Source organism: Hemitrygon akajei, chromosome 4 (assembly GCF_048418815.1).
Source record: "Hemitrygon akajei chromosome 4, sHemAka1.3, whole genome shotgun sequence".
Lineage (NCBI taxonomy): Eukaryota > Metazoa > Chordata > Chondrichthyes > Myliobatiformes > Dasyatidae > Hemitrygon > Hemitrygon akajei.
The window spans coordinates 153,150,154-153,165,209 of NC_133127.1; the positions used below are offsets into that span (position 1 = coordinate 153,150,154).

Sequence of the window (15,056 nt, forward strand, 5' to 3'; positions counted from 1 at the left end):
GTCAAAGCCTCAAATCTCCACTCCTTCACAGGCCCACTCACTCACTGGCCGCTTTCCACAGGCCGCTCTGCTTGAGCTACTCCTCTATTTATTTGTTTGAGCTTTTCAAACTGCTTGGTCACCTGACCTCAATTGCCCAATCAGCTGCTTTCTTCTGATATGTGAACCTCTGGGGTAATGCCTTCTACAAGAGCTATTTGGAGTCAGGTGTTCCAATCAATGAGATTAGGTTGGAGGTGTGGGGTGTAGACACACAAAGTCAGGTTACTGACACAGCCTGCCCTTCTCAAGAAAAATCTGTTTATGTGCATCATGCCTTGATCAAAACAACTTTCAGAGGACCTTAGAAGAAATGCAGCGATGCATGAAGCTGGAAAAGGCTACCAAAGCACATTTAAAGACAAGAGTGTTCATCAGTCCCAGTAAGAGAAACTGTCTACAAAGGAAATTCAGACCTATTGCTACTCTCTGTTGGAGTCAGTGTCCTGCAAAGATCACACCAAGAGTACAATGTGCAATGCTGAAGGAGGTGATATAGAACCCAAGGGTAACAGCAAAATACCTGCAGAAATCTGGAGAACTTGCTAATGTCTCTGTTCATGTGTCCACTAAAAGAAAAACACTGAACAAGAATGGTGTTCGTGGAAGGACACCACAGAGGAAAACCACTGCTCTCCAAAAACAAACATTACTGGACATCTCAAGTTTGCAAAGACCACCTAGATGTTCCTCAGTGCTTCTGGGACAATGTTCTATGAACAGATGAAACATTAGTTGAACTTTCTGGCAGAAATACACACGTTTGGAGAAGAAAGGGCACGGCACACCAGCAGCAAAACCTCACCCCAATTGTAAAGGTTGGTGGAAAGTGCATCATGATTCGGAGCTGCTTTGCTGCATCAGGGACTGGACTGCTTGCAATCATTGAGGGAACAATGAATTTAAAGTGTCTTGATAACATTTTACAGGAGACTGTTGAGGTAGCAGCCCAACACCTAAAGCTTGATAGAAGTTGGATGTTGCAACAAGACAATGATCCAAAACACAAGAGTAAATCAAAAACAGAATGGTTTAAAAAGAAGAAAATTTGTGTTTTGGAAGGCCAAGTCAGAGTCCAGACATTAACCCACTTGAGATGGTATGGCATGACCTGAAGAGAGTTGTTCATGCAAGGTATCCCAGAAATATGGATGAACTGAATCAGTTTTGTATGAAGGAATGGTATAAAATTCCTCCTCATCATTGTGCAAGTCTGATTCACAGCTACAGGAAATGTTTGGTGGAGGTTATTGCTGCTAAAGGAGGTTCTACCAATTATTAAATACAAGGGTTCACATACCTTTCCACCCTGGACTGTGAATGATTAAACAATACGTTCAATAAAAACATGAAAAGTACACTTGTTTGTATTTGTGTTTGTCTATTATTGTGATTTAGATGAAGATTAGATCACATTTTATGAGTAATTAATGCAGAAAACCAGGTAATTACAAAGGATTCAGAAACTTTTTCTTGCAACTGTGATTACAATTTTTGTTACAGAATTTAAGTAATTTTCTTTGATTTTATATCAACTCACCCAGTTCCTCAGTTGGAAAAATACTTAACGTGCCTGGAAATGATACATTTGCAGCCGTTTCCATCACTTCCACGTTGTTTTGACTGGATGGTTCTTTGTCACAATCTTCAACTTTTTTAGATTTACCTAAATAAAGCACAATACATAAAAATCATATATATCAAAATATATTAAAAGTAGTCAAAGTATACAGTCGGCCCTCATCACAGGTTCTGCATGTGTGGATTCAACCAACCGTAGATCGGGTAAACCCAGAAATTCTCTCTCTAGCACTTGTTGTTCGAGCATGTACAGACTTATTCCCCTTGTCATTATTCCCTAAACAATACAGTATAACAACTATTTTCATAGCATTTACATTGTATTAGGTATTATAAGTAACTTAGAGATGATTTAAAGTATACAGGAGGATGTGCATAGGTTACCGCGGATTGGGATCGAAAAAAACCCCGAAGTTCAAGTCGGAACAAGTACATCCGGTATTATTTAGCGTCAGTCAAACGTTTGTCTTAGTATATATTTTACCTTTCTATGCATTTAAAACACAAGAAACTTATGTATTTCAATAATTAAACCACAGCATTGCTTAGTAATAATTGTAGCTTTCAACGGGACAGGGCCTTCACATGCTCCATTATTCTCACTATATCCTTTAAAATTGTTCTGATCGTTGACCGACTGTAGCCTAACGCTTTTCCAATGACCAATAGTGCTTCACCAATCGCTTTATTATTTCCACTTTATTTTCAATCGTGATCCTTTTCTGGAACGAAAACACTGTGGGCGCCAGGTCCCGAGCTCCGCCGTGTCCTAAAGTCCACTGCACTGAAGCAGGTTAAATAAGGTTCGGAGCTCTGCCGGGTCCTAAAGTCCACTGACTTGAGCATCCGCATTTTTTGGTATCCACGGGAAGTCCCGGAACCAATCCCCCGCGGATAAGGAGGGCCAAATGTATACTAAATCTTGATTAATTTCACAACAAAGAGGCACAATTTTTCTATCAGTTAGCCTCGTACAGAAAATAAAAAAACACCACATGTTAATATTCAAAGAGGCTATTCAGCCTTCTACATCTCCGTGAGTGCTTTCAATGAGTTATCCTATCAGTCCCCCTTCCACGCTTATTTCCTTTAAGCTATTTAAATCTAAAAATTTAATTATCTATCCAATCCTTTTTACAAGTTACTTTTGAATCTGCTTACATCATCTTTTAGGCATCACATTCCAATCTTTTTCTTACTTATTTCCCAATTCATTTCCATCATGTGCTTTTGAATGAACTCAGTATGCAAATAAAATGAGCCCAACATTCATCTCATACCCACTTTTGGTTTCATTTTAATATTTAAAAAGGCAAAGTTTTATCCTGTAAACATAATGATGCTGTTATTTATGTATCCCAATGCACATCTTTTGAACAATGTTGTGCCACTTCCAACATTGCCCGGTACCAGTTCCGAACTGTTTCTTCCCTCATAGGCCTGGAAACATAGAGATCGTAAAAGTTCTTGTGCACATTTCAGGAATTCTCTGCATTTTTTCCTGTTAAGTTTTCATTTCTCTACATTACATTACCTTTTATTAAAGTGTCAGAAAAGTGCAACCCTTTCAATTTCATTTTTGAGCAGCAGCAGCATATGCCAGTATACTGGCTTCTACACTTAAAAGCTGAACCGAAATCTGGCGTATTAACTTTTATAGTAAAATGTTGCACAATTGCCACACTGAACCAAAAACTTTGATAAATAGAAATTGTTTACCTATGTTGCAGAATGTCAATTCTGTACTTTGCATTTATAACCATCCTTTGAAAGATTTTCCCATTGATCATAACCTAACAGTAATGAAAAACTATTTCTTTTCACAAAGACTTCCATTTATAGAAAACCACTTTTAGGAGCACAAGTTCATGGACTGTACATTTTTAGGTGAGTCTAGTACATACCATAATCAAAAAGATCAAATAAGGCCTGAAATGCTGGATCAGATTCGGTCTGCTCCAAGATATCCTGGATAGCTTCATCAGACATGTGGACTTCATTCTATAAAACAAATAACATTTACTTCAGCTTCTCCTTTGTTTGAAAAAAATGTTCATATATACTTAGACACATTTAGTCATAAGACAACTGTATACATTATGAACATTCTTAGTGTCTTTTGGAAGAAATTGCGGTTTAAAAAAGATGTATAATTTAGGAACATTTCTCTTCCCTGTTTTTCAATCTTCTCTTTTCCCATTCTATTTTGACAATATTGCTTATTTACATCCAAGTGTTTCCTAGTGCCAAAAATCATCACACAGCTTGCTGAGTGCAAAGCTTCATGCTGGCTGGTTGCTCTATCATTCTGAAGAATCTTTTTTTTTTAAACCAAAAACGACATTGCAGGTATTCTTCAACTGAAATTTTAATTCAACATTTTTGCAGAGGTAAACTAAAGGAAATATCACATTGCAGTGGAATTTAAATTTCCAAAGTAAAATCTAATTTCCAATCAAAATGAAACTTTCACTGTATTTATAAATGCAGCAATAAGAGTTTCTACTATTTCTCCAAATAGATCATGCCCATTATATTTATTGAAAGATCTTGTTAACCGTGCCCCATGATGGTTGTACTCCATTCTTACTCTATTTAGGTTTGCAGAGACATAGTTAAACATTTAATGAAATAAAAATGCATTCATTCAATATCATTAAAACAAAAAGGAATAATTGGTTCATTTCATTGATTAACTGTTAAGATGCACAAGATAATGAGCAGTAAACAACTCAAAAATAAACATTACCCCTAGGCCTAGGATTTCATCAATGGACTGATCTGGTAGAGTACTACTACTGTCAGGTGGCTTTGTTGGATGTCCACTACTAGTCTCACTGTAAAGACGGAAAAAAAGTTGTACTTAAAACAAATTTAGAAGATTATACATGATTTGCATTTGACTCTTTGCTAGTGCTTACTTTATCAGATCAGGTACAACTGAGAATTGAGCATTATGCAGATTTAGCTGACATGTTCCTACGATACAAGGATGTCAACTACACTTCTGCAACCACAGCATGTTTTGTATATTGCATTGCATCATATTGGTGATACAGTGCAAAATGCTTATAAAATTAATGTTAAACTGTCAATCCAGACTCAACATTATACATCTCACTTGTCCTAATGGCCACTGAGAAGAAAAATCTTAGCATTGGTGAAGCTTCAGGTGAGGATAAGCCCTCACTCTGGGGGGGGGGGGGGGTAATAAATAACACTTTGCACTAGGTTTCTAAATTCAGGCTATTCAGATAATGCTCCATAGTAGCAGCCCAAACAGTTTGCACATGGCACACCTTATATAGTATACTGACTCCATTATCACCTAGCCAATAACAAATCCTATCCTTATTCAGTATCTGGCCCAAAATGCTTAAGATTATGAGAAAAGCTACCAGCATTCCATGTGAACCTGCGTCGAAGATTTGTTGGAAATCACAATTCAGTGTGTTTTGGGACTTTGACTGTGAACTTTCACTGGAACTCTTAAGCCAGATTTTAACCAAAACTGTATTAATAAACAATTTATCCAAAAAAATGTCAAACAATTATTTGCAAACTTTGAGCATGAAAAACTACTTGAAAATTAAGTTTGCTTCTAATCTCAGCCTCCAGAGATCATTTTACCGATTTTCTCACAAATATTCTGCTCTTAAGAGTTACAGAGCACAGAAACATGCCCTTCAGCCAAACTGTTATTATGCCTAGTCTCAACAGCCTGCACCTCAACCATAGCTCTCCATTCCCCTCCCATTCATGTAATTATCCAAAGTACTTTGAACAGTCGTGTCTTTCAACAGTGCAGGATACAATAACAGCTATTTTAGCCATCCTCAGTTTTAACTTAATGTACACATCACTGATGTGTTCAAAGCATTGTGAGATGTATTCTTCAAAAAAAAAGAAGTTGGTTTTACATCACGGAAGAACCCGTTGCTTATATGTAACCACACCAATATCTAAAAAATAAACAAAAATCACTCAATTTTCAATGCCCTGCACTCACAATTTTGACTGATTTCAACTTTTCTGCTTTTCATTGTTATGAATTCCCTACTTTTGTAAATAAAAATTTATCAGAGTATGAAAACAAGTTAACACAAATTATTTGAATTAGTGGGTAATCTGCTGCTTCAGCAATATGCTCTGTGATTTTTTTAAATTGCTCTTTCACAGACTGCTGAAGATAAAGGTTTGAGTTGATGCAAAAAAAGTCATATCAGCTATACAAGATATCAGTTAGGAGGTAGATAAAGTTAAACATTTATCATTACATCAATGAGGATCAGAAAATAAAACAGATTGGTGATGGTTAAAATCATGAGTATTCTGATTAGGTATATCAGTAGGAACTATTAGTATTTCCTCATTTACTAAACCAGAAAATTTACTGAAATTAAAAGCAAAAAAAAAGCTGTAAACAGTGCCAAAATTCTGAGTGCAGGGCATTGAAAATTGGGTTATTTCTGTTTCTTTTCAGATGTTAGTGTGGTCAGATGTAAGCAGCAGCAAATTCACAGATTATACAAAGTCTTAGTTATAAATCATTAAGCATTGTTATGATATGCATCATCCTACCTGAAACAGAGGATTCAGAAACCATAATAACTTATGAAAAAATAGGTGTATTTTTCTTTTGGAAAAATGGCTGGCTTATTTTGATTTTTCAGAAGTGAAAATAAAAGGAAAGCTGAAGATGCTGAAAACTACATTTCTGGTCACCACACTACAGGAAGGATGTGATTTAAGTGCAGAAAGATTCACAAGAATATCGCCTGGAGGTCATGAGTTATAAGGAGAAATGGATAGGCAGGGGCTGTTCTCCTTGATGCAAAGGAGGTCAAAGGATGACTTTACTGAGGACTATAAAAATAATGACAGAGGAGATGGGATAAGCACCGTTTCTTCACCAGGATAGGGGAGTCTAAAACCAGAGGTCTTAGGAATGAGCTGCCACAGGTGATAGGTGCAGGTATAATTACAATGTTAAAAAAATTATTTGGACAGATACCATAAACGGATAGGAAAGGTTTAAAGGGATATGGGCCAAATGCAACCAAACAGGATTAGCACATTTAAGAGATCCTGCTCAGTGTGGACAGGATGGACTGAAGGGCTTGTTTTCATGCTGTATAACTCTGTGAATTAAACAAAAACAGAAAATGGTGCAAATACCCAGCAGGTTAAGCTGTACCTTTGGCATGAGAAATAGTTTTTTCCAGTCAACGGCCCTTACTTCAGAATTGGCAACAGTTCTTTTGAAGGGTCCTTAACCTAAAATGTTACCCGTTTCTCTTCCTACATATGCAACCTGATCTGCTGAGTATTTCCAACATTTTCTGTTTCAGAGGCACATTTCTGGATCTCTGTAGTGGAACAGTTGGTGTGTCTGAAGGAGGATGGCAACTCAGATGGCTGATACATTTAAGTAACCAAATTTAAGTTATATAAATGTCCCCGCAACTCACACTTCTGGACGATTCAACCAGGTCTCTAGATTACAAACTTGCTAACGTACCCACAATATAACCATATTCTGATAAGCATTTGATTCTGTATACTGGGAAAAACTCTTTTCCTAGACTTTGCCAGATAAGGTGGACTGAAATCATCATTTATGCTGTAAAACCCATGGAAAAATTCATTACCTCTATAACTTCTAACATTCAACAGTTTACTCTTCAGTCAAGTTTAGTGTCATTTAACTATATACATGTATATAACATACAAAACCATATAATGTATATAGAAACAAAAACGCTTTTTGGAACCAGGGTGTAAAGTGCAGTAGTACACATAACACTTGATAGCACTGTGGTAACTTGTAAATTTATTTGAAAACAAAATGTAATTTGCACATTAAAGCATTGATTCAGAATAAGGTTGTAGACTTTATCTTACAGTAAATTTACAGCAGAAATTTATTGATAATTGGGCAATCTCATCTGAAAAGTTAGAGACAATATTGGAAGTACTCAAGACAAAAGTATATGTCAAGAAAGAGATCATAAATCCCAACTGTTACAACATGATACACTTGCATTACCTGAACATAACTTTGTTAATATTTTCCGCAAGTTTTTCCAGGAGAGATCGGTCTTTCAAAATCTTCTCTCTGGCATTTTCAATTACTCTTTGCTGCAGACAAAACAAGAGACTAAATATCCAATGTTTTAAAAATAACTATGGAAAATGTTAATAAATGCGGCATTTTACTGATCAGCAAGGAGTCATTACAGTGAAGCTCAATTCTGTTCTCTTCTGCTATCTATGTGAATAGCTGGCGATAATCTCTTCTTTCAAATACACACTGTAAAGCTGATTCCATATTATCTATTCCTAGTTTTTTTGAAATGGTAGTGATGGGCCTTCTTCCATTACTCAAATATTACAGGTCAATTAAGAGAACAAGCTTGCAGTCAAGCATATGAGTGGAGTCATGTGCAAGTCGCAACAGGAAAGGAGTTGCAAGATGCTTGGCAACTAATGTAGCATCTATCCGACTGAGCTTTTACTGACAGGCTGATAGCACTGGGGCGATGTCATTTTCTTTCTCTACTGTGACCAAATGCAAGAACATAAGCAGTTTAGTTTTCTATTTAGCTTCCATCCTATTTTTGAAAGTCAGAACAAGGATTAAGGCCACCTGATGAGCTAACAGGACACCACAGTACTTGCATCATGTACTTAGCTCATGTGAGTCAAAATATTACTCACTAAAATTAGGTACTAATCTTTCACGAGAATCCACTAATGTTAACCATTTCAAAAACGTAACTTCCCAGATCAACAGTACTACTGACTGGCCTGTAGAGAAAATGTTGCATAAAATGAAGGGCAACGGCAACATTTAATTTTGAAGCCAGCAAAACTGAACCCTAACCTTCTCCAAACTTCACCTGCATAGTCAGTGAGCACGTAAGTTCTTTCTCTGGCTACATCAACATACCTGAAGGGGATTATTGTAGATGAAATATCTGAAATTCTATACCATAGATTCTTCTGGCCAGTGCCAGTCTTCTGGGAGTATTGCCTAGCATGCACTTGCTACAGCAATTCCATTTTGAATAAGCAACCAGTCCACCTTTTCATAGAATTATAGACATCTGTCTTGTCTACACTTACTGGAAAACTTTCAGCAGCAATTTCTACTTGGCATTCTTCTACTTCATTCTCCACACTTCTGGTAGTTGAACTCTGCCCTGTTACAAAGCCACTTCTTTTACGAGGAGAATCGCTAAATTTAAAAAAAAGTCATCACAAAGTTAAAGTTGCAAAATAAAAATTGTGGAAAAGCAATTCAATTGAAATTGGTTTATTACTGCCACATCTATCAAAGTACAGTGAAAAACATGTAAGGCATTCTGTTCCTACAGATTAATTCATTACACAGTGCCCTGAAGTAGTACAAGGTAAACGGAATACAGGATAATATTTAAGTACCATGTATAAGAAGTGACCAAATAATCTTTCATTGGGCTGGTAACTACTAATCCTTGTCACCTTCAGAGCAGGCGACAAGGCAGCTCTAACAACAGCAAGGGCCAAACTGTCCCAAGTCATCAGAGGGGCAAAGCGTGCACATGCCCAGCTAATCCACAGCCACTTCCAGGACAGCGGTGACACGCAGCACATGTGGAAGGGCATCCAGGTGATCACAAGACAATATCACCTGACTGTGCAGGTGATGCCTCCCTCCCAGATGCGCTGAATAACTTCTACGCCCGGTTTGAGGCGGAAAATGACGTGACGACGAGGAAGTCCACCCCTCCTACAAATGACCAGGTGCTGTGTCTCACCGTGGCTGACGTGAGAAGAACCCTGTGCAGGGTCAACCCACAGAAGGCTGCTGGACCAGACAACATCCCTGGTAGAGTGCTCAGAGGATGTGCAGACCAGCTAGCAGATGTTCTCACTGACATCTTCAACATTTCCCTGAGCAGCGCCACCATTCCAACGTGCTTCAAGGCTGCCACCATCATCCCCGTGCCGAAGAAGTCTTCAGCGTCCTGCCTAAATGACTACCGTCCCATTGCACTTACATCCATCATCATGAAGTGTTTCTAGAGGCTCGTCATGAGGCATATCAAGGCCCTGCTGCCCCCCTCACTGGACCCCCTGCAGTTTGCGTACCGTCCCAACCACTCAACAGATGACGCCATTGCCACCACCCTCTACCTGGCCCTAACCCACCTGGACAAAAAAGACACATACGTTCGGATGCTGTTCATAGACTTCAGTTCAGCATTCAACACAATCATCCCTCAGAAACTGATCAGAAAGCTGAGCCTACTGGGCCTGAACACCTCTCTCTGCAACTGGATCCTAGACTTCCTGACTGGGAGACCTCAGTCTGTCCGGATCAGGAGCAGCATCTCCAACACCACCACACTGAGCACAGGGGCTCCCCAGGGTTGCGTTGCGTGCTCAGTCCACTGCTGTTCACTCTGCTGACCCACGACTGTGCTGCAACACACAGCTCGAACCATATCATCAAGTTCGCCGATGACACCACCCTGGTGGGTCTCATCAGCAAGAATGACGAGTCAGCTTACAGAGAGAAGGTGCAGCAGCTAACGGACTGGTACAGAGCCAACAACCTGTCTCTTAATGTGAACAAAACAAAAGAGATGGCTGTTGACTTCAGGAGGGCACGGAGCGACCACTCCCCGCTGAACATCGACGGCTCCTCAGTAGAGATCATAAAGAGCACCAAATTTCTTGGTGTTCACCTTACGGAGAATCTCACCTGGTCCCTCAACACCAGCTCCATAGCAAAGAAAGCACAGCAATGTCTCTACTTTTTGCGAAGGCTGAGGAAAGTCCATCTCCCACCCCCCATCCTCATCACATTCTACAGGAGTTGTATTGAGAGCATCCTGAGCAGCTGCATCACTGTCTGGTTCCGAAATTGCACCATCTCAGATCGCAAGACCCTGCAGTGGATAGTGAGGTCAGCTGAGAAGATCATCGGGGTCTCTCTTCCGGCCATCACGGACATTTACACTACACTCTGCATCTGCAAAGGAAACAGCATTATGAAGGACCCCATGTACCCCTCATACAATCTCTTCTCCCTCCTGCCGTCTGGGAAAAGGCTCTGAAGCATTTGGGCTCTCACGACCAGACTGTGTAACAGTTTCTTCCCCCAAGCTGTCAGACTCCTCAATATCCGAAGCCTGGAATGACACCTTGCCCTATTGTCCTGTTTATTATTTACTGTAAGTGCCTGCACTTTATGTCTAGTGTAGCTTTCTATGTGTTGCTTTTTTATTATGTAGTTCAGTCTAGTTTTTTGTACTGTGTCATGTAACACCATGGTCCTGAAAAACGTTCTCATTTTTACTATGCACTGTATCAGCAGTTATGGTCGAAATGACAATAAAAGTGACTTGACTTGACTTGATTTGACTGATGAAACACATGTAGTGACCTCATGCCCAGGAAAAGAAATAATGAAGCTAACTTTTCAGGTCAAAGTCTGAAACAAAAGAAGCTTGTTAAACTGCAGAGTGGGGGGAGGGGTGGAACTCCAACAGGGTAAAAATGAAGATGATCATGGGAAAACACTGTTAACAAGATCACCTGCTGAGGGAAGGGAGAGCATAGACAAAAGAACATTGATTGTTTGTTTGTTTGTTTGTTTGTTTATTTATTTATTTAAAACAGAATTCAATCTCAAGCCCAGAAGGCTGCAACTTGCCCAAACTGAGCACGAGGTGCTGTTTCTCAAGCTTGTGTTGGGTCTCATTCTAGCATTACAGAAGCCCACTAACTGATAGGTGAGTACATTAAACAGAACCCTCACACCAATACCCTGGCTGCCTCCCAGGCAAAGATTACTCCCCATCCAATCACAATGCTATCATAATCTAAAATCCAAGGATAACTCATCAGAATTTGACTCATGTCCATCACCATTGTTTAAAATCAAACAAGCCTTTCTTGATCTGTGTACTCAACTTTCAATACAATTTCAACTTTGTTAACATAAGAAAAGTATACAAAAATACAGTGAAAGATCCATTTTTTTTACTTTGATCTCCTATGTGGATAACTGCACAGCCTTTGGCGGAACAGGATGCAAATTAAAAAATAAACTTTTCTGATCTTCAACTATGATCAACAGAAACATATAAATAACTCTGTGTCTGATCTGGAGACATTCTACTATCCTCAATGTATTACTTAGGCTTGAATATCTAATGGCAGAATTACAGTGGTCTGTAGCTGCACCAGTCATGAAGGAAGATAGATGCTTGCTTCCACCAAATGTCATTGTTCCACATCTGATTATTGACCTGCACATCCTTTCTCTTGCATTTCTTCAGTTTTCTTTGTTATACAACCCACAAAGTTAGAAATTTATTTTGTATGTTTTACTGCTAATCATAAAACTGTTTAGTTTTCCTGTGTAGCACTAAGTTCAGTTTCAGTGTACTCTGTATTTGTTGACTAGAAAATATTGCTGCTATGACCTTAACATGACATACATTTAATACAAAAATGGTTGCTTAAAATACACTGATTGCACAGAAAAAAAATCAATAGGAATCAGTACAATTGAAAATGACGTCATAAAACTACAAATGACATGGATACGGTCAGAAACACAAGAAAATCTGCAGATGCTGGAAATCCAAAGCAACACACAAAATGCTGGAGGAACTCAGCAGGCCACACAGCATCTATGGGAAACAGTGATGTTTTGGGCCGAGACCCTTCATCAGGAATGCAAAGGGAGGGGAGAAGTCAGAATAAGGTGGGGGAGGGGAGGAAGAAGTACAAGATGAAAATGAGGGTGGGGGGAAGGGGGTGAAGAGCTAAGAATTTGATCAGTGGAAGAGATACAGGGCTGGAGAAGGGGGAAATCAGATAGGAAAGGACAGAGGGCCATGGAAGGAAAGGGGGGGGGGGGGGGGGGGGAGTACCAGAGGGAGGTGATGGGCAAGTAAGAAGATAAGGTAAGACAGAGCAACAGGAACAGGGAATGAAGTGGGGGGAAATTACCGGAAGTTCATGAATTTGATGCTCATGCTATCAATCTGGAGGCTACCCAGACGGAATATATGGTAATACTCCTCTAACCGGAGTGTGGCCTTCTCATGACAGTGAAGGAGGCCATAGATTGACATGTCAGAATGGGAAGTAGAACTGAAATGGGTGGCTACAAAGAGATCCTGTTTTTTTCTGGCGGACGGAGCGCAGACGCTTGAAGTAGTCTCCCAATCTATGTCGTGCTTCTCCAATATACAGGAGGCCACACTGAAAGTACTGGATATAGTAATGACCCCAAAAGACTCACAAGTGAAGTGTCGTTTCACATGGAAGGACTGTTTGGGGCACTGAATGATAGTGTGTAAGGAGGTATAGGGGCAGGTGTAGCACTTGTTCTGCTTGCAAGGGTAAGTACCAGGAAGGAGATCAGTGGGGAGAGACAAATGGGCAAGGGTGTTGTGTAGGGAGCAATCCCTGTGGAAAGCAGAAATGCACTTGGTGGTGGAAGTTACGGAAAATCATGTGCTGGATCTAGAGGCATGTGGGGTGGAGAGAAGCCCCTTTCTTTGAAGAACGAGGATATCTCTGTTGTTCTAGAATGAAAAGCCTCACCCTGAGGGCAGATGCAGCAGGGACAGAGGAACCAAGAAAAGAGAATGGCATTTTACAAGAGACAGGGTGGGAAGAGGTCAGAGATACAGTCAGACCATTCTAATAAGCAGAAAGCAAGCCAAATTGGGGGGGGGGGGGGGAAGAAGCTACCCCAAAACCTCTCATTAATACAAAGAATTATATAATCATGAAATTAAAAAATTGAATTTAACATATTAATCCTGTAACAAAGGTTGTAGTTAAAAAGTTTTTTAAAAAAAATTGTAAATCTTAAATGTAATGAAATAACTTGGGAGTTTTATTCAGTTATCATGAACTAGTGACCATCTTGAGTCAACTGGTTGTTCTAGCTATTAAATACACATATCACTCTCTATCAGTGGATTAAACTACCATATTTGTGAAAATGAAGTTTAGATCTTCACACAGCTGTGTTAAGTTTATTAATCCCTGCATTTGTCAAGATTTATCAGACACACAGAAGGGGAAAGCAGAGATTTGCAAACAGTCAAGAAACTGAATCTCACAATAAAAGTCTTGTGCAAAGTAGATTACACTAGAAATGTGCAATTTATCAATTAAAATTTCTATTGATTTTGATCATAGTATTTAAGTTTTGTGCTTCCTATTAACTTACCACTTTCGTTTCCCTGGAGAAACATGTTCAGGTTGTAATCTTCGATCATGAGGTCCAGGAACAACAATGTGAAGAGCTTCACCTAAAAAGAAAAATTAAACAATTTCTTTTAACGATACAAATTTGAATTAGTACGGCAAACTAGAGATTAATTACTTTTGATTTACATTCACAACACATGACTCAACGCTCTTCATTACTTGCAAGATCGAATTTTAAGATTATATACTGTATTTTTAAAAAAACAAACTATTTACACAGAATCAAAATGTTTACTATCACTGACTAAAATGCTTGAAGTTGTTTTGCGGTAGTAGTACAAGACATAATATTACTATAAATTACAAAATAAATAGAGCAGAAAAAAAAGGAATTACAAGATAGTGTTCGTGGACTGCTCTGAAATCTGATGGCAGAAGGTAAGAAGCTGTTCCTAAATCACTAAGTGTGTGTCTTCAGGGTCCTGTATCTCCTCCCTGATGGCAGTAACGAGAAGAGGGCATATCTGGAAATGCACCAAAATAATTTAACTCAAAGCTAGACTTTTTAATAAAGCACATGTCTTTAGTTAATTTGTGTAATAAATTGAACCACTAATGGGACTACTCCTCCAAGAGGACCACAACATTGTTGTAGTTTGGAGGCTTCCACGCCTCACTGACCCGGACAGATACATTGGTTGGAGTCGGGGCTTTATGATTTAGCTCCTGGTATGGTCACTTGTGCTAAACAGGTCAAAGGGCAGAGGCCAGACTAAGTGTCGTCCAGCGGTCCTCCAGGTTTGGGGGGGGGGAGGGTGGTGTTCAGCTCAGGCCTAACAACCCTGACTGGTAAGACAAAATTGTTACAGAAACAGCAATGAAGAATCCTTCTACATCTGTGTGTGATAGTATTCCTGAGTATCTACCCGGGACTTGCATGACTGAGTCGTGAAAACAGAGAGGAAGCTCAATGAAGGAAGCCCTGAACACCACCAGAAACAGAGGACCTTCATTGTAGTCCTAAACACCATGGCATAATGGGCAGCAAGTAATGGGACGACTAACAACCTTACACTGTTCTATACATATCTAACATTAATACAAATTGGCAGTCATTGTCATTAGGTGTCCTGAAAGCTTTCCTGAAAACAATGTGTGCAATTTTGGGAGTTAAACCCTTTAAGTGCACTTCCAGTAGTAGACAA

General features: G+C 39.3%; 1 protein-coding gene across 2 annotated transcripts in view; it reads right to left on the reverse strand.

Annotated features, from left to right (window-relative positions):
- npat (nuclear protein, ataxia-telangiectasia locus) overlaps window positions 1-15,056 on the reverse strand; it is a 55,872-nt gene that overhangs the window by 20,642 nt on the left and 20,174 nt on the right. For both annotated transcript variants that reach the window (XM_073043639.1, XM_073043640.1), the window contains exons 7-12: window positions 13,871-13,952; window positions 8,749-8,860; window positions 7,670-7,761; window positions 4,370-4,457; window positions 3,525-3,621; window positions 1,580-1,705 (exon numbers count right to left, since the gene is read on the reverse strand). In XM_073043639.1, coding sequence (XP_072899740.1) covers window positions 1,580-1,705; window positions 3,525-3,621; window positions 4,370-4,457; window positions 7,670-7,761; window positions 8,749-8,860; window positions 13,871-13,952 — 597 coding nt within the window. The remainder of the gene's footprint in view (window positions 1-1,579; window positions 1,706-3,524; window positions 3,622-4,369; window positions 4,458-7,669; window positions 7,762-8,748; window positions 8,861-13,870; window positions 13,953-15,056) is intronic.